At 39.2% G+C, this 20,546-nt stretch overlaps 3 protein-coding genes across 4 annotated transcripts in view; 1 reads left to right on the top strand and 2 right to left on the bottom strand.

The window, feature by feature from the left end:
* LOC144664014 (uncharacterized) overlaps positions 1–19,119 on the top strand; it is a 253,535-nt gene extending 234,416 nt beyond the window's left edge. The window contains exon 11 of one of the 2 annotated variants that reach the window (XM_078525120.1): positions 18,607–19,119. In XM_078525120.1, the coding sequence (XP_078381246.1) occupies positions 18,607–18,702 (96 nt within the window). In that variant the 3' untranslated portion in view covers positions 18,703–19,119. The remainder of the gene's footprint in view (positions 1–18,606) is intronic. The other variant, XM_078525119.1, reaches the window with a different exon arrangement.
* Positions 1–20,546, bottom strand: part of LOC144664006 (uncharacterized) — a 358,501-nt gene that overhangs the window by 196,154 nt on the left and 141,801 nt on the right. Inside the window, exons 9-10 of the mRNA XM_078525100.1 lie at positions 2,655–2,717; positions 509–601 (exon numbers count right to left, since the gene is read on the bottom strand). Coding sequence (XP_078381226.1) covers positions 509–601; positions 2,655–2,717 — 156 coding nt within the window. The remainder of the gene's footprint in view (positions 1–508; positions 602–2,654; positions 2,718–20,546) is intronic.
* LOC144663295 (E3 ubiquitin-protein ligase DZIP3-like) lies at positions 9,162–16,147 on the bottom strand. The gene is made up of 3 exons (XM_078524195.1): positions 16,014–16,147; positions 15,784–15,881; positions 9,162–9,787 (listed from the first exon to the last, which is right to left on the bottom strand). The coding sequence occupies exon 3, from the start codon at positions 9,765–9,767 to the stop codon at positions 9,162–9,164; it is 606 nt and encodes a 201-aa protein (XP_078380321.1). The 5' UTR covers positions 9,768–9,787; positions 15,784–15,881; positions 16,014–16,147.

Raw genomic sequence — 20,546 nt, 5'->3', positions numbered from 1 at the left:
TAATATAACACATACAATTGCTATCTGTGGATCTGAATCCCTGTCATACATTTTTTTACAGGGTCCACTAAACGCTAAAATGGCTTCGTAAACACAATTTCACATTTACCTTCATCTTTTGCTACTTCTCTTGAGGATATCTGAGTATTCAACTTTTCAGCGATGTTTCGTATTTCAATTCTCATTTGCTGAAAATCGTCTCTGGCTTGGTCTAAGGATATAAAGCGCTAGCGTCAGTTTAGAACTTAATTACAGGTAAGGTAAGGTGAACTTTATTTATGCAGGGTGGCCTATTCAGCACAGTGGCTGGTATAGAGTGTAAAAACTGCTATCACTTTACATCTGTTCTAGATTGTTTTTATTTTTTTATTTTTTCTAAAGAAGAAATTTACATAGCTTTCCGTTTAGTTCGCTGAAAAGGGAATGTCTTTCTTAACCAGAGATGGAATCTTCGTACCTTAAAATATCTCAATAAAATCAAATAGCATTAAACACTGTAAGCACTGACCTTCATCTTGGCTTGAACCCGTCAAAGAGTCTAACTTTTCACTGACGTTTTTTACTTGATTTTCCATTTGCTGGAGTCTCTCTTTGATGTTTTCTGAGGATCAAAAGACCAGCGCGTCAATTTCAGTTTAAAGTGGTGTAAGGTCGTGTTTTTATAGTCTCCTTTGTTCCTCAAATTGTAGAAAACAATGCTTAATATATAAAACGATAATCATACAGGAAACAGACGGGCCCAGCAGATGACTAGTCGTTCTTTACTTATGGAAAATCAGCGAGAGAAACCATTTTTTCGCCGGAAAGCTGTTGCTGTTTCTTTGAAGTTTTCTGAGGATCAGAAAGCCAGCACGTCAATCTCAATTTAAAGAGATTTTCAGGAGTCTTTTAACGTTAACGTTTTATGAGTTTCGTATGTTTTGAAAACATTTCAAATTTAATAGGTAAGTATATGAACCTATTTAATCAAACAGAAAACAGACCAGCGTCCAGCAGATGTTTAAAGGGGCAGTATCATGGGAATTTTGGTGCATTTTCGCCATATCGGTGCTAAAATTATTTCTCAATAGCTTCACTCATTCACAAGATACGCTTAGAACACCAAGGTGAAGATATTAAGTGAATATTTCAAAGGTGAGCAAAATGTGTTTTTAACGGTTTATCCAAGACACATAGACAAAGTTTGAAAACGTCTGCCAGACGTTTTTAATTTTTGATTGAAATCTTATGTCTGTACTTCTGTATAACTCATGCTTATACCTCTTTTGTTTCTTTAGTGGACTGTTATAGCCCGGCCTGACCAATCGATGAAACCGATAATCGACGATAATCGATGCCAATCGATAATAACCGATGCCAATTAATCGATTGATATTGGAAATCGATGACCAACTGATGACGGAAAATGTTGTGACTTTCATCTATTTTTATCGACTGTCATCGATTTTCATCGATCGTTTTTTATTTGGTTTTATTCAATATTGGTGTTATTACATCAACTCAGTGGCTCTTAAAATCGATTCATACCTCATTTATTCATTTTCGTGATATACTGTTATGTCTGTTATGCAGCAAAAACAACGTTTTTAAGAAAAGGGGAAAGGTTTACACTAGCGTATAGGTTACTTTAGAAATACAACAGCAAAAGTTATGTTATGTGCAGGTACAATATGACGTAAGCTAAACAAGCCAAAGAAATATAATAATATAATATTAATAGTAACTAAACGTGTTTCCACTCTCTCCCCGTTTTCTCTTAGCCAAAAACTCCTCACCAACTTCAACGGTGAAGTGAGTTGACGTCGCAGGCATGGCAGCCTTTGACCAAGCACTTAATAACAAGTGTAACGTCCGTTGCTTTATCCCCGGCTTTATCCGCTCCTTCAGACATTGTGCGCACAGCTCACGATCAGTCGTTTTAGGATTGCGAAAATCTATTTCCGGATATCCTGGCGAATTGTCCTGGAGATGCCCAAGTACGCCGCAAGATATCGATAAAAATCGATGACAATCGATTAAAATCGATAGCAAACGATAACAATCGATGCAATTAAGGAAATGTTATTTGTGACTATCGATGAACTAACCATCATCGATTGATATCGATTGATTGATTGATTTTCGATCATCTATTTTCATCGATTGGTCAGGCCGGGGTTATAGTAATTTTTAACAGAGCTTAACCATTATTTTAAGGTGCCATTAATATTAATATTTCTTTTGACTTTGACTGTTCAGAGCGAGTCTCGTGATACTGCCCCGTCAACACTCCTCAATATTGACAAATCACTTTCGTACGTGAGAGAAGTCATTTTTCATTGGATAGATTTTTAGTATGTGCTTTATTATAAGTGGTTTACACTTCCCTCGCTGTTTTTTTTTTTCGATATTATTGCCTTGTGATCATATATATCATTCTACTCAATCCCTGGAGAACAGAAAGGTTGAAGTCTGTCACAGAGGTATAAATAGAGGTATAAACTTGCTTGAACATCGGCCGAGTCCGGCTAAGCTTTTTGGTTCACAACGCCTCCATTTTACCTCTAAAGAACATGAGCATTTGAATGCTTGCAGGCTATCAGTTCAGTATGGCGTTGTGTACCCAATGGCATGAAAAGGATTGAGTGGTTGCTTCAGCAGATTTCCAAACTTACCTTCCATCTCTCCAAGTTTATCCTTGATATCACCTTTTTCTTCCTTCAACTGCTTAAGCAACTCTTTGAAAAAAAAAACAAAAAACGAAGGCAATGTTAATAAGGTAACACGCTCTCTTTGCGCGAGTGTAGTTAATCAGTTCAACTTTCCGGCTTCTTATTTGAGGATAACACTGAAAACCTACGCATAAACCGAGAACGGACCTATTTTTGACCAGCCTAGATCATTTTTCCGTTTTCAACGGTTTTTTTTCTCCTGTTAGGCTTAATTCTAATATACCTTCTATCTCATTAAGTTTGTCCTTGATGTTTTCTTCATCTTTCTTCCATTGCTTTAGCAGCTCTCTGTAGTGTTCCTCTGTGTCGGGATCCATGCACTCATTCTTAAGGTTATTGATAGCGGCTCCATAACTCGCTCCTCCCAGTGCTACAAGCGCGTTACTGATATCCTGCCAGTAGGTGTTAAACGTAGCATCATCAACAGAAGCCTGGCTTGCATGGCCGTATACAGTATTACGGTAGTACTTCACCCTGGCTATATTGGCTTCGATACTGATGTCGGAAGCAGGCGGAAGACTGTCCCAGCCAGTGGCAGGAGCGTGCAAACCACAGATGTTCCTCAGCAGCACCATAAGGAGCGTTATATCGAAGTTCGCTGATGAAACAGTTGAAGGAATAGTAGGAAACAACTTTCCCCATTGGGTAGGGTTGAGGATTCTTCTTGCCCTAAGGGTCTGTAGTGTCGCATGTTCTGGATGAAGTGTCAAAACAAGATGCAGTCCTGCTGGAGGGTGTATACCATCAAAGGTGTCTCTAAAGGCCTGGGATCCGACATCCACCAGAAGACGGCACAACCGAGCGTAGTTGGTCGTCTCCTTGGTGGATGCAACTGATGGTGGAGCAGCAGAAGCCATTGTCTGGTGACCAGAAGAATCTAGAGATACATTTTTTTATTTGCTACGAAATTTGCACGTTATATCAAACATTTTTGTAACAAAGACTTTACTTTATACCGTTTAAAGGATCATAGTCAATCATGATGCTTTGCGCGTATCAAGAGCCTTATCCGCCATTTTAAATGCCATCTAATTTCGAGTGTTTTCAATTGTGGCCGACAATCCAAGCGCATCTTTGCGTACGCAGTACATTCACATCTTAAACTACCATGAAAGTCAGTAAATATCTGGGCTTCATTTTGAGCGTTTATTTTATTGGTCTCTTTTAATTTGCCGTTGAAATATTCGTTTGTAGGTAGGATGCCCGATGGCATTTCGCGTTCCAAAGCGCGGTCGGTCGAAACCACCGAACAAACAAAGAGAATTCTTTCACGACATTCAACGTTCGACCTCTGGGATCAAAAGTAAGATAGTCTTAGCATCAAAGGGCTTAGTTATAGCCAGTTTGCAGAAATACAACACTTGTTTTATTCTTGCAAGCCGATTTTTAGTTCCACATTTGCATATACTAGAGCACTCAAGCGCGGAATTTCGAGAAGGACAACCAGTAGATTTAGCCGTTCTCTTTCGACTCCACATAATCTTGCAGGAACAATCTTACAAAGGAAAAAGGAACACGAATACTCTATAACATAAGGAAAGATTTTGAATAGTAAGCTTAGAGAAAATTATTCCACTCCTTAGCGCTCGGAGTCCGCCGCAGAGGAAAATGTTGAAGCGAACGCTTCTCCGCTCTCATTTTGCCCTGCGCATCTGACAACGGACAAACCATAAATATCTGTGCTTCAAGATGGCCCCGGAGTACAAAATTCTTCGATATCTATAAAGCTGTCACAATCTTCGATGTTCATTCCATACATTCTGGCAGATATTTTAAAGTTGATTCGAGTGAAAACTTTCGCGCGTTGTCAAATTTCGTCGCGTTCTGTTGAATTTGCACGCGCGTCACATGTAATCTGAAGCGAGACTCCCCGCAGTTGCCTGAATGAAAACAATAATAAAGGCGTGGCTGACTAGGATCCTTTAACAGGTTTTGTATTAGGTTTTGCCGTTTTCTCTGGACAGTTGCTCCTTAATAATCACGATTCTTCTACAAAAATGTCAATCCTTTGATGATAAATTCAAAAGAACCCCGCTAACTCGAGCTCTGAAGGGAGACGAAAAACAGTTCTTGTCATGCATCAGTCAATTGAAACCCCGGCCCCCCGACCCCCGGAACTTAGCGGGGATTTAACGCGTCCAAAGCCGGGTTTTAACGCACTTTTAACGGGGCGTTGGCCCCGGTGGGCGGTGGATTTAACAAATTGTCAGTAGATCGGGACCGTTGAAGCGGTGATTTAACAGCCAACACACGATCAACTGAAGCGGGGACGATAGCTGGGGTTTAACATGAAGAACTAAATGTTTTCCTCTGAAAATTAATGTTCATTCTGAGGAATCTGTTCTAAGAAGTCTCCGCGCTTTTTACTTGATAAAGCCTTTCATGACGCCTGGCAGATGACACGAATAGCAATTCGTGTATTAAAACGTTTCTGTAGGTTTGTAATGTGTTCGTCGGCATAGACTCCTTTTGAATCTGCTCCCTTCGTCCCTTGTTTCCGAGATTTCAGCCGTGAATTATATCGTAGAGTGAAAGCTGTTTGCCTTTAGAAATATTCTCCTATTTTGTCTCTTCTTGTGTCCCACATTGCAAAGACGTCGTCAACGCATCGTTTCCAAAGGATAGGTTTTTGCGGCTACTGTAATGAATGTTTCGTTTTCTATTTTGGCCATAAAGATGTTAGCAAAAGCTACAGCAATTTTCGTGCAATGGCTGTTTGATGGGTTTAAAGATAATCTTTTCCATTGAATTGGAACGAGTTTTCTTGAAAGATAAGACTGAGCATTTCTCTTAAAACCTGTTAGTTACGGGACGGGAGGGTTTCCTTGATGAAATTCTTCGTATGCTTCGCACACAGTGTTAATGAGACAAGGAAGGCTTTTTTAGGCTGTGTAATCTTCTCAATGAAGTTATTGAAGTATGTCGTACGAAGCTTGTTTCTGTGCTATTGGCTGAGTGAGGTAGATAGTCAACAAAATCTGAAATACATACTGTAGGGCAATCAAATCCCGATTTTATAGGCCTTTGGCGTGAGTTGTGTTTATAATAGCTAATTTCAAGTTTGAAATTTGGCAGATTTGTGACTCTGACTACGAAAATCGATTTTCCTAAATTTCTCAAAGTAAAAGGCGTTTGGCGGAAATAAACTATATCAGGTACAGGCAAACCAATCCCAGCACAGTATTCAGATCACATGCACACAACTGTAAACCCCAATACAAATCAAATTAACAATGTAATTAACTTTTGATACAAATTCCTACTCAGCTAATTAGTATTCATTAACTTTTGATATAGATTTCTACTGATTCGCATAAAATACTTTGCATTCAATTTATTGTTTTTATTTCACAAGTAGAATAAAATACTTACACGACAAGAAGAGCTAACTGCTAATGTGATATTTCAATTGGCATTCGTGGCAAGCTGCAAGAACCAGAATTCGAGTTATTGGGGTAAAGTTGACCCAAGTTTTGATCAAGGGAAACGAAATTTAGTTCGAGTTAGAAGGGTTTTCGAGTTATCCGAGTTCAAGTTACCGGAGTTCTACTGTAATTTCGAAAGCTGAATAAGTCGATTTCCTCGCTTTAAATACGATACTCAGTGATACCATATTTCCCTTCTTCGCATGAATTTATGTCGTGCTTTACGTTTCATAATACCCGGGGTATTCCATAGAAACAAAATCGAACGAATTTTTCACCAGTGAAGTCAATCGAACTCAATCGAATAAAATCCAACGATTAAATTCGATGTTGGTCGGTCATCGAACGAAATCGAACACAGAACTCACAGAAGTCTTCGTTCGTTTGAGTTCGTAAATCGAACTTTTAGCTAAAATTCAAGATAAAAAATTTTAAGCCTGATGAGCGCGTATTGTTAGTGACTGGACGCGAAATCATATAATATTTTTCTTTTATCTGATCTACAAGAAACAATATATAATTATTGAGAATTCTTATATATAGTGAGCCACTCATGAAATTTGTACGACAGAAAATCCATTCAATGACAAAGGAAAGATGGAGAACTGGCGGCGGAATTAATGTTCCCGTGAAAGTCGAGACAATTTTGGGGAACTGACAAGCTAGCCATGCAAATCCAACGTGCCTCTAGAATCCAAAGGAATACATGCTACTATCCAGGAGGTGTAACTACAGAAGGAGTGTAATTGTACCGTTGGAAACGACAAAATCAAGATGAGATGTTGAGATGCTTTGAATCGCGTAACCTGAAATCATACCCTCCCTCCCTACTACTACTGCGGGGGAAGGAGGGCATGATACATTTGCTTATCGAAAGTCAAGTAAAAAAAAACAGATGCTGGTTTTTTGTCTGATTGGTCGAGAAACAATACTCAATGGAGTGGTGTGGACTGATTGGTTGTCGTATTTCAACGAGAACTCACTCAGAAGCTGGTTATGGCAAAGACGAGTCACGTTTACTGCGAGGAGTTCTTTTCTACGTTAGCTGAAGCCCTAACAGATTTCAAGTGTAACTCTCTGAAGGCAGAACAAATAGAGTAAGCGACAATGCGTAATAATTTTGCTTCCGTGAAGATGTTTTTGTTGTTCTTCGAAAACAATATGCCAGAGATGTTGGAATGTTAACAAAAGCGACCGATCCTATCTGCCGTAAAACAGCTCTTGTCGGTGAATTCCTTTTTTTGTGTGTGATAAGATAAGATAAGATAAAAACTTTATTACCGTGTCTGTGTGTTTAGCCCTAATGGACTAATTGGGGACACAATTAAAATACCTAAAATACTAAAATACTAAAAAATACTGAAATAAAGGGACGGCATCCAGTACAACTGATAAATATATGTTCGCAAGCGCCATCTCACCTTGCTACTAAACGCATTTTTATCTCAACACGGCGAAGTCTAAATACAGGCTGTACATATATACAATTTTTCTCCAGACGTTTTTCACGCCTTGTGGAAATCCGAGTCTCGAATTTGCCGCCAACTACAAAGAGTGGTTTGACAGTTCGACGACACATTAGTTTATTTAAATTAGGGGGCGGCTGGCGGCCGGTTAAATAAATGTATCAGGCGTTCTTTTTTCCCTCTCGCTTTCGTAAAAAGAAAAAAAGAACGCCTGATCGCAGGTTATGAATCCCGGTTCTAAATGTCCCAAATATGGAAGTATTTGGTAACGCAACTTTCAATGCCTGGATCGATATGATAGACGTATTTGTAATCAGGTGATGGAAAACCGAACGTTCGATTTTGCTCGATTCAGAATGTATTGTTCGTTCGGTGACCTAACTAAATCGAACCTCATTGAACATCTAACGTTGGATTTGGTTCGATTCGCATTTATGATTTGTGAGTTCGATGTCGTTCGATGGCCGAACAAAATCGAATTTAATCGCTCGATTAAATTCGATTGAGTTCCTGAAAAAGCATCATGCATGCTTACCTTGAACATTAAACGTTCCCACCGATCCAAAATTACCTTCGTTCGAAATCAACTCCAAGACATCATCAACAAAAAACTGTGGCTGTGAACAAGCGATGAATTCCTGTATAACATCGAATGAGAGAAAAATTAGCTTCATTTAAGGTTGGAGATAAATCTTTCATGCAGAAGGTTTTATTGTGTAATTGCCCAATCTGCCCATGCATGCACTCACAATTACTCTGTGTCAAAATGCTTCTGGCAAAATTGCAATATTCTTTTTAGATTTTTTGGTTACTTTTTAAAGGTAAGATAATAGTTCTCACCTTACATAAAATCCGGTATGAAATTGTCTTTTAAAAAACCCTGCCGGATAATCCGAAGACGGTGATATATTCCTCGGTCAGTTCCTGAAACGAACAAACGCAAATTTTTCAAGCATGAAATATGAAAGAACCCAGGGGAAACAAAATAATCTCACAGAGCAAAAAGGAATATGAAAATTTTGATGATTTGTCACGCAACTTAATGAAACGGTCCATTTACATTTTATGCATAACACAAATGTCACAAATTGCTCTATATCCAGCATTTGTTGAAGCAAATGTTTGGACCACGTAAAAACTGTGTAAACCTAGGATTTGATGAGGTTGCAATATGCTGGACGTATTTAGCCTGCAAAAATTTCTCCCATTTCGCTCAGAAAAGGCAAAAAACCGTAGCCAAAGACGCGAGAAACCGATGTGCGCGAGTGAAGCTCGCTCGCCTCGCGAGGACATCTCTCTCCAATACCCGCATACTGACCAGAGACTTCGTCCCGGACTGTTTTGTAGTCTAGAGCATGTTAAATTCACATTGGAGGGCAACCCACTATCTGTATTCCTTTACAATGATTACGAAACACTAGCAGTTTAATCACAACATATTGAAATGTCACTCTCATTGGCAATTACGAAGAGTAAGTTTCGATTTCACTTTCCATTTCCGCTTTCATGCTCGCTCGTTTCCTTGCACAGTTGCTTGGACGACAACTGGTCACAACTGCTTACCTTGAACGTTTCTTCCATTGCTTTAGCAGCTCTCTGTAGTGTTCCTCTGTGTCGGGATCCATGCACTCATTCTTAAGGTTATTGATAGCGGCTCCATAACTCGCTCCTCCCAGTGCTACAAGCGCGTTACTGATATCCTGCCAGTAGGTGTTAAACGTAGCATCATCAACAGAAGCCTGGCTTGCATGGCCGTATACAGTATTACGGTAGTACTTCACCCTGGCTATATTGGCTTCGATACTGATGTCGGAAGCAGGCGGAAGACTGTCCCAGCCAGTGGCAGGAGCGTGCAAACCACAGATGTTCCTCAGCAGCACCATAAGGAGCGTTATATCGAAGTTCGCTGATGAAACAGTTGAAGGAATAGTAGGAAACAACTTTCCCCATTGGGTAGGGTTGAGGATTCTTCTTGCCCTAAGGGTCTGTAGTGTCGCATGTTCTGGATGACGTGTCAAAACAAGATGCAGTCCTGCTGGAGGGTGTATACCATCAAAGGTGTCTCTAAAGGCCTGGGATCCGACATCCACCAGAAGACGGCACAACCGAGCGTAGTTGGTCGTCTCCTTGGTGGATGCAACTGATGGTGGAGCAGCAGAAGCCATTGTCTGGTGACCAGAAGAATCTAGAGATACATTTTTTTATTTGCTACGAAATTTGCACGTTATATCAAACATTTTTGTAACAAAGACTTTACTTTATACCGTTTAAAGGATCATAGTCAATCATGATGCTTTGCGCGTATCAAGAGCCTTATCCGCCATTTTAAATGCCATCTAATTTCGAGTGTTTTCAATTGTGGCCGACAATCCAAGCGCATCTTTGCGTACGCAGTACATTCACATCTTAAACTACCATGAAAGTCAGTAAATATCTGGGCTTCATTTTGAGCGTTTATTTTATTGGTCTCTTTTAATTTGCCGTTGAAATATTCGTTTGTAGGTAGGATGCCCGATGGCATTTCGCGTTCCAAAGCGCGGTCGGTCGAAACCACCGAACAAACAAAGAGAATTCTTTCACGACATTCAACGTTCGACCTCTGGGATCAAAAGTAAGATAGTCTTAGCATCAAAGGGCTTAGTTATAGCCAGTTTGCAGAAATACAACACTTGTTTTATTCTTGCAAGCCGATTTTTAGTTCCACATTTGCATATACTAGAGCACTCAAGCGCGGAATTTCGAGAAGGACAACCAGTAGATTTAGCCGTTCTCTTTCGACTCCACATAATCTTGCAGGAACAATCTTACAAAGGAAAAAGGAACACGAATACTCTATAACATAAGGAAAGATTTTGAATAGTAAGCTTAGAGAAAATTATTCCACTCCTTAGCGCTCGGAGTCCGCCGCAGAGGAAAATGTTGAAGCGAACGCTTCTCCGCTCTCATTTTGCCCTGCGCATCTGACAACGGACAAACCATAAATATCTGTGCTTCAAGATGGCCCCGGAGTACAAAATTCTTCGATATCTATAAAGCTGTCACAATCTTCGATGTTCATTCCATACATTCTGGCAGATATTTTAAAGTTGATTCGAGTGAAAACTTTCGCGCGTTGTCAAATTTCGTCGCGTTCTGTTGAATTTGCACGCGCGTCACATGTAATCTGAAGCGAGACTCCCCGCAGTTGCCTGAATGAAAACAATAATAAAGGCGTGGCTGACTAGGATCCTTTAACAGGTTTTGTATTAGGTTTTGCCGTTTTCTCTGGACAGTTGCTCCTTAATAATCACGATTCTTCTACAAAAATGTCAATCCTTTGATGATAAATTCAAAAGAACCCCGCTAACTCGAGCTCTGAAGGGAGACGAAAAACAGTTCTTGTCATGCATCAGTCAATTGAAACCCCGGCCCCCCGACCCCCGGAACTTAGCGGGGATTTAACGCGTCCAAAGCCGGGTTTTAACGCACTTTTAACGGGGCGTTGGCCCCGGTGGGCGGTGGATTTAACAAATTGTCAGTAGATCGGGACCGTTGAAGCGGTGATTTAACAGCCAACACACGATCAACTGAAGCGGGGACGATAGCTGGGGTTTAACATGAAGAACTAAATGTTTTCCTCTGAAAATTAATGTTCATTCTGAGGAATCTGTTCTAAGAAGTCTCCGCGCTTTTTACTTGATAAAGCCTTTCATGACGCCTGGCAGATGACACGAATAGCAATTCGTGTATTAAAACGTTTCTGTAGGTTTGTAATGTGTTCGTCGGCATAGACTCCTTTTGAATCTGCTCCCTTCGTCCCTTGTTTCCGAGATTTCAGCCGTGAATTATATCGTAGAGTGAAAGCTGTTTGCCTTTAGAAATATTCTCCTATTTTGTCTCTTCTTGTGTCCCACATTGCAAAGACGTCGTCAACGCATCGTTTCCAAAGGATAGGTTTTTGCGGCTACTGTAATGAATGTTTCGTTTTCTATTTTGGCCATAAAGATGTTAGCAAAAGCTACAGCAATTTTCGTGCAATGGCTGTTTGATGGGTTTAAAGATAATCTTTTCCATTGAATTGGAACGAGTTTTCTTGAAAGATAAGACTGAGCATTTCTCTTAAAACCTGTTAGTTACGGGACGGGAGGGTTTCCTTGATGAAATTCTTCGTATGCTTCGCACACAGTGTTAATGAGACAAGGAAGGCTTTTTTAGGCTGTGTAATCTTCTCAATGAAGTTATTGAAGTATGTCGTACGAAGCTTGTTTCTGTGCTATTGGCTGAGTGAGGTAGATAGTCAACAAAATCTGAAATACATACTGTAGGGCAATCAAATCCCGATTTTATAGGCCTTTGGCGTGAGTTGTGTTTATAATAGCTAATTTCAAGTTTGAAATTTGGCAGATTTGTGACTCTGACTACGAAAATCGATTTTCCTAAATTTCTCAAAGTAAAAGGCGTTTGGCGGAAATAAACTATATCAGGTACAGGCAAACCAATCCCAGCACAGTATTCAGATCACATGCACACAACTGTAAACCCCAATACAAATCAAATTAACAATGTAATTAACTTTTGATACAAATTCCTACTCAGCTAATTAGTATTCATTAACTTTTGATATAGATTTCTACTGATTCGCATAAAATACTTTGCATTCAATTTATTGTTTTTATTTCACAAGTAGAATAAAATACTTACACGACAAGAAGAGCTAACTGCTAATGTGATATTTCAATTGGCATTCGTGGCAAGCTGCAAGAACCAGAATTCGAGTTATTGGGGTAAAGTTGACCCAAGTTTTGATCAAGGGAAACGAAATTTAGTTCGAGTTAGAAGGGTTTTCGAGTTATCCGAGTTCAAGTTACCGGAGTTCTACTGTAATTTCGAAAGCTGAATAAGTCGATTTCCTCGCTTTAAATACGATACTCAGTGATACCATATTTCCCTTCTTCGCATGAATTTATGTCGTGCTTTACGTTTCATAATACCCGGGGTATTCCATAGAAACAAAATCGAACGAATTTTTCACCAGTGAAGTCAATCGAACTCAATCGAATAAAATCCAACGATTAAATTCGATGTTGGTCGGTCATCGAACGAAATCGAACACAGAACTCACAGAAGTCTTCGTTCGTTTGAGTTCGTAAATCGAACTTTTAGCTAAAATTCAAGATAAAAAATTTTAAGCCTGATGAGCGCGTATTGTTAGTGACTGGACGCGAAATCATATAATATTTTTCTTTTATCTGATCTACAAGAAACAATATATAATTATTGAGAATTCTTATATATAGTGAGCCACTCATGAAATTTGTACGACAGAAAATCCATTCAATGACAAAGGAAAGATGGAGAACTGGCGGCGGAATTAATGTTCCCGTGAAAGTCGAGACAATTTTGGGGAACTGACAAGCTAGCCATGCAAATCCAACGTGCCTCTAGAATCCAAAGGAATACATGCTACTATCCAGGAGGTGTAACTACAGAAGGAGTGTAATTGTACCGTTGGAAACGACAAAATCAAGATGAGATGTTGAGATGCTTTGAATCGCGTAACCTGAAATCATACCCTCCCTCCCTACTACTACTGCGGGGGAAGGAGGGCATGATACATTTGCTTATCGAAAGTCAAGTAAAAAAAAACAGATGCTGGTTTTTTGTCTGATTGGTCGAGAAACAATACTCAATGGAGTGGTGTGGACTGATTGGTTGTCGTATTTCAACGAGAACTCACTCAGAAGCTGGTTATGGCAAAGACGAGTCACGTTTACTGCGAGGAGTTCTTTTCTACGTTAGCTGAAGCCCTAACAGATTTCAAGTGTAACTCTCTGAAGGCAGAACAAATAGAGTAAGCGACAATGCGTAATAATTTTGCTTCCGTGAAGATGTTTTTGTTGTTCTTCGAAAACAATATGCCAGAGATGTTGGAATGTTAACAAAAGCGACCGATCCTATCTGCCGTAAAACAGCTCTTGTCGGTGAATTCCTTTTTTTGTGTGTGATAAGATAAGATAAGATAAAAACTTTATTACCGTGTCTGTGTGTTTAGCCCTTATGGACTAATTGGGGACACAATTAAAATACCTAAAATACTAAAATACTAAAAAATACTGAAATAAAGGGACGGCATCCAGTACAACTGATAAATATATGTTCGCAAGCGCCATCTCACCTTGCTACTAAACGCATTTTTATCTCAACACGGCGAAGTCTAAATACAGGCTGTACATATATACAATTTTTCTCCAGACGTTTTTCACGCCTTGTGGAAATCCGAGTCTCGAATTTGCCGCCAACTACAAAGAGTGGTTTGACAGTTCGACGACACATTAGTTTATTTAAATTAGGGGGCGGCTGGCGGCCGGTTAAATAAATGTATCAGGCGTTCTTTTTTCCCTCTCGCTTTCGTAAAAAGAAAAAAGAACGCCTGATCGCAGGTTATGAATCCCGGTTCTAAATGTCCCAAATATGGAAGTATTTGGTAACGCAACTTTCAATGCCTGGATCGATATGATAGACGTATTTGTAATCAGGTGATGGAAAACCGAACGTTCGATTTTGCTCGATTCAGAATGTATTGTTCGTTCGGTGACCTAACTAAATCGAACCTCATTGAACATCTAACGTTGGATTTGGTTCGATTCGCATTTATGATTTGTGAGTTCGATTTCGTTCGATGGCCGAACAAAATTAAATTCGATTGAGTTCCTGAAAGAGCATCATGCATGCTTACCTTGAACATTAAACGTTCCCACCGATCCAAAATGACCTTCGTTCGCTATCAACTCCAAGACATCATCAACAAAAAACTGTGGCAGTGAACAAGCGATGAATTCCTGTATAACATCGAATGAGAGGAAAATTAGCTTTATTTAGGGTTGGAGATAAAAACTTTCATGCAGTAGGTTTTATTGTGCAATTGCCCAATCTACCCACTCACTAAAATAAATTACTCTGTGTCAAAATGCTTCTGGCAAAATTGCAATATTCTTTTTAGATTTTTTGGTTACTTTTTAAAAGGTAAAATAATAGTTCTCACCTTACATAAAATCCGGTATAAAATCTCCTTTTAAAATAACCCTGCCGGATAATCCGAAGAAGGTTATATATTCCTCGGTCAGTTCCTGAAAGGAACAAACGCAAATTTTTCAAGCATGAAATATGAAAGAACCCAGTAGAAACAAAATAATCTCACAGAGCAAAATGGAATGTTTAAAATTGTTAACTTTGCATGCTGCTAAACAGTTAACATGAATGAAAATTTTGATGATTTGTCACGCAACTAAATGAAACGGCCATTTACATTTTATGCATAACACAAATGTCACAAATTGCTCTTTATCCAGCATTTGTTGAAGCAAATGTTTGGACCACGTAAAAACTGTGTAAACCTAGAATTTGATGATGTTGCAATATGCTGGACGTATTAAGCCTGCTCAAATTTCTCCCATTTCGCTCAGAAAAGGCAAAAACCCGTAGCCGAAGACGCGAGAAACCGATGTGCGCGAGTGAAGCTCGCTCGCCTCGCGAGGACATCTCTCTCCAATACCCGCACACTGACCAGAGACTTCGTCCCGGACTGTTTTGTAGTCTGGAGCGTGTTAAATTCACATTGGAGAGCAACCCACTATCTGTTTTCATTTGCAATGATTACGAAACACTAGTAATTTAATCACAACATATTAAAATGTCACTCTCATTGGCAATAAAATAAGTTTCGATTTCACTTTCCATTTCCGCTTTCATGCTCGCATGTTTCTCTGCACAGTTGCTCGGACGACAACTGGTCACAAATGCTTACCTTAAACGTAAAAAGCCCCTTCCGATCCAAAATAACCTTTGTTCGGATTCAACTCCTGGACATCAACAACAAAAAACTGTGGCTGAAAAGAGGCGATAACATCGAATGAGACGAACATTAGCTCCATTAACCTTTGGAGATAAAAATATTTATGCAGTAGGCCGTTATAGAAAAAGCATCTAGCTTATCTTGAATTTGGTTTGAAGTCCCTTTCCAACCAAATTAACGTCTCTCGCTCGCTATCAACTCCAAGACATCAACAATATAAAAATTTGGCTTTGAAGGGGCGATGAATTCCTGTATAGCATCGAATTAGACAAGTATTTACATTAAAAGTTTAATTTAGGAAAACCTTGATGCAGCAGGCTCGCTATTATAGAACTAAGCATCTAGCTTACCTTGAAAGTTCCCACTGAACCAAATTAACGCCTCTCGTTCGCAATCAACTCCTGGACATCATTGGCACAAAATTGTGCCGTGAAGAAGCAAAGAATCTCTGTACAACATCGAATGAGACGAAAATAAACTTCATTTAGCGATGCGTTGGAGATAAAAGTACTCATGCAGTAGGTTGTAATAGAAAATGTCTTGTCACGCAAAGTAAAAGTTTCTCAGTGAATGTCCTTACCCGTCATCTTGGTGTAAAGTGAATGTATCTCGTTGGATTTGTTCATTTAAAGTTATTCGTGAATCTTTACAGTTTCCGCCGTCTATTGAAAAGCTGCTCACAGAAATAAAAGGTGTTGTCTGGAGAGATGTTTTTCTGAAGGATCACGAGATCAAACGTACTCGGAATGCAACGGATGAAATTACAGCAGATTAGACAAATGTCACGCTAACTTGTCCAAAATAACGCAACTCTTGTGTTCTCATGACACGTGACAATGGTTCATTTTGAAGAATATCTAGATCTATTCATCCAAGAATTTCATTAACGTGGTAAAATGTGAAGCCGCAGATATGGTTATTGACCTGTGGTCAAAGGGAACTATCCAATTCGCGTTAGAAAATTGCAAAATTTAAACCTCGAAGGGAAACAGGAAAGTAACACATTCTATCGAACATTCTACTAGATTCAGTTCGACAACAATGGTTAGTTTTCTCAGTTGTCGATCGAATGCAAAAGACAAATTGAAATCATAATAGTTTTCTCGTTCTTTTCTAGACCTCTTTTCACTACATTGTTCTGGCCTGTCTCGATAATCCCTGGCACAGGGTTACTATAATTAGCGGCTACTAGCTTTAGCAAGTTAGGCGAAAATCGCTAAACTTTGTCTCGGCCAATTTAAATACGCGTTAATTCTAAGTACCACCCCCCCCCCTCCCCGCCCCCGCCCCCGCCCCAAAGGCAAACAAAACTAAACATACCTTATGGTTACTATTTTTAGCGGTTACTAATTTTAGCGATTTTAGCGAGTTGGGCGAAAATCGCTAAATTTAGCACTCGCTAAAACTTGTCTAGGTCAAATTTACACCCCAAAGGAAAACAAAATTAAACATAGTCGACTTGAAAAATACTTAAAAAAAAAAAAAATAAATGGATGCCAGTAACTTTGTTCTTTCTTGTGGTGCAAATATGCATGTTCGTTTAATTTCAAGTGAGTTTGTTCTTTTACTGAACATTTATTTCCACCTTAGCTATATTTTAATTAAAAACTGGTCTACACGATATCACCCAATTTTTTATAACTTTCGGAAAATCGCTAAATTAAATCCAGTACTCGCTAAATCTTGCTCAGAGATCTAAAATCTGTAAAATAAAAATTAACATCTGAAATTTCTTTTGAATAAAGGAAATTAACGCGAGGGACGTGGCGAATTTTTAAAATGAAGAAAATTAATGCGATCATGTTTCAAGATATTTTGGCCGTTGTGCTGCTTTTCTGAAAGCAACAGTTAGGCCATCCCAATAAAATGTTTCGTTTCCCATCGCCCCGTCCCTCGTGATGGTGGGTCGGTCGGTCGGGCAAAAAAAAAAAAAAAAAAGAAAAAAGAATGAACAATTGAAGGGTTCTGGGTTCCAGAAAAGGCCGGGCTGCTACGTAAGGAAGCCTGATTACAAAGTCAACTCGAAACGTGGTCTTTTCGTTCGTTATTCCTTAACAGTCTTAAAATAACGTAGTATCGATGTTTATTAAAGACAAAGACAATTTTCACATCATACCAACTGTCGTTAATAAAACAAGATCGCGTGCTTGTAAATTGAAGTACTTGCTTCTTTGAACAGTGAACCTGGAATTTTTTTTTTTTACTTTTCGAAAAAAATGGGTAGGTCGGGCGATGGGAAACGAAACATTTTATTGGGATGGCCTTAACGGAAAATATAGCAGATGGCATAAGGGACTTTGTATAAGACCGAAAATAGTGTACAGAAAAGAGATGATTTTTTTGTTCCCAGTTTACCTTATTATAGGAAATTAACGATACATGTTATTAACGCGAATTTCGCGTTAATTTTATGTATGTTAACTTTTTTACTATAAGCATTTGACCAGAACTTTTCATAAATTCGCGTTAATTTTATTACGCATAAATTTTGTTCGCGTTGTTAAAATGCCTCATTATATTCCTATAATAAGGTATATACGTGTTCGGACAGTATCCAACAGATCCAGTATTTGGAATAAAATTAAGTTCTTGGAAATTAACGCTGAAATCAAGGCTCATTAAAAAGAACGCGCTTTATATTAAGGCAAATTTTTAGAGTACTCGCACTAATTTCATGAAGCGTAGGAAATTAAAATTTCCTATAATAAGGTATTCGTCTGTCTGCTTTCCTTGCTGTTTGAAATGAGCCATTCAAAACTGATACATACCGGTGTTGGTTTCATGCAAATGAGCCCACAAGTTCAGAAGGTCATGCTAGTGGACTGTGATTGGTGGATTTCGATCCGTCTTGTTTATCCAGCACGTCGAAAGATGGAAGAAGAAAGATGGCCGCTATGCACGTAACACTGAAAGTGGGTGTAACCATGGTATGACTAAGCTTAACATTTGCCAACTTTATATATCTATCACCATACTCGTCGCTTTGACATTACTAAGCCAAGCAGTATATATATGCACGTGACAGACTGAATGCAAGTTACTATAGGAATGAAATAGTCAGTGATACTGAGAAAACGATAGCCAAAAGATAAACCGTAAAAATGTCTGAATGCTGTTCTGTGATTGAAAGCTATCTTCAAAGTCATTGACTTGTTTCACTTTATTTTTAATAGGACAAAGCACCAAGGGATGTGGTGTCAAACAATCTTGTAAGTCCCCCATTGAGAACAAGCTTGCAGCCAGACTGCGTCACAGACACGCAGTGCTAGATGTGAAGTGTATAGGACTGCAATGGAGCACCAATGAATTAGAGGTGGCAAATTCACGCCAGATGTACATAATCCAGCCTGTCCCTACGTAAAAGCTGCGCTGTCTCTGTAAATTACAGATTTGTTTTAAATTTTAAGAATGTTATAAACGACTCCGTGTGAGGGAGAAATGACCCCCTTCCCGTCAGTGGTCCACCGACGAACGTTGGTTGATGCTGGAACTTGTAAAATTACGTCAAGTATAAATAAATAAACTATTTGCAGTAGTGTAGTACAGACATGTCACAAGCGTTCAGTGGAAAATAATTATCTTAAGTAGACCAGTTTACACGGGCGATGTTTGATGCGATTTTTGTCGCGCTTCCAATGCAACTTTTGTCGCGCTTGAGCTCGCGATGAAAATCGCACGAAATTCGAAAGTGTAAACTAGCGGCGATTTTGTCGCCGCAATATCGCGGAGGTTTGAGCATGTTTGAAAAATTCTCGGCGATATCGCGGCGACAAAGCCGCTCGTAATTTTCACTGCGAGCGACAAAAATCGCATTAAAAATTGCCTGTGTAAACGGGCCTTAATATGTACTTATTGACTGAGTGGGAGGGCCGGACGGGAAAATATTTGGCTCGAGGTCAGGAAGCTCAATAAGCATTTTATCATATGACCACTGAATTTTTTTTTGGTTTTTCTTTCGTGGATACAGACGAGGCGGCCCGTTTCGCGCGCATTTTGAAAAGCCAATGGTAGCTCACAATTTGTTTGGGAAGCCAGTAAAGTGCATTTGCACTGCGATGTGCGTACAAAGTTTTTGAACTTTTGTTAAAATTGTCAACCAAATCTCCGAGTTTCAGCTCCATTCCAAGAAGATTTAAATCCGACTAAATTCCTCGTAAATGACTGCAGTTAGTAGAAATGTCAAAAGAAACGTTTATGAAGGACTACAACAAAGAATTTGCACGACGTTTCGGCTAGTCGTGCTCGTCACAGCGAAGACTGAATTTATCCTGATTGAACAACTTAGCGACGTTTCTTTTGAGCCGAAATTCGCAATTGGTTTAAACGAGATAATTAATTTATTTTTCACCAAGAAGGATTTTGGACGTTAAAACAACATTACAGATGATAAGCTATGATAAAGACTTGGATAAAGACTTGGAAAGGGATTGTACTGGCAGTTCAGGATTTTGCTTCGAGCTTTGCTTCCCTTCGGCTTCAAGTTGTTTTGTTTACCACGGATCGTAGGATTCATGAACGTCTACTGTTGCTTCTAAGTCCCTGAATTCGTTAGTTCCTCGACGATGTTGAGCTCTGCATTACAGTTGATGTCCCAATTGTGCTTAAAATGCTTCGTGAAAACAAGCGGGAAACTGTGTCATTGATCAGGTTAGTCGTAAACATGTACACTCGTATTTTGTTTGTTGTGAGTTAAAATTACGCAGCAGAAAGAGAAATTTGAGTTTACTTCGCATTTGCTTTTTTTATTCTTCAATGTTTATCATGACTACAAACCAGGATACGTCTTTGTCCGATTATGTTGGGGTTTTCAGTATTTCGATGTTATTGTTGTTGTCAGGAGTATTTCTTCATCATTTGCCAAGTTTAAACACGTTTTGTTTAAATTTTTGCGCCTGCAAACTACAACGCTTTCTAGATAGTAAAATTTTAATAAACATGTTGGACATTCTTTGCTTTTAGAAAAATCTTAACTATCGTTGATCTGAATTCAAAGCTGTGGATTCAACTGGTTCCATGCTATTTCGGCATCTCGCAGCAGCAGCGGGGCCGTACGCTTTTGTAGTGGGGCCGTACGGCTTTTTCCGGCCCTGCTAGAGCGAGGCGTACGGCCCTC

Source organism: Oculina patagonica, chromosome 8 (genome assembly GCF_052425735.1).
Source record: "Oculina patagonica isolate OP01 chromosome 8, crgOcupat, whole genome shotgun sequence".
Classification (NCBI taxonomy): domain Eukaryota; kingdom Metazoa; phylum Cnidaria; class Anthozoa; order Scleractinia; family Oculinidae; genus Oculina; species Oculina patagonica.
The sequence above is the reverse complement of the archived record's forward strand: the minus strand, read 5'-3'. Positions and strand labels throughout refer to the sequence as shown.

Bases quoted from the DNA above. Each gene is read 5' to 3' on its own strand.
- LOC144663295 (XM_078524195.1), bottom strand. From the start codon at position 9,767: ATGGCTTCTGCTGCTCCACCATCAGTTGCATCCACCAAGGAGACGACC.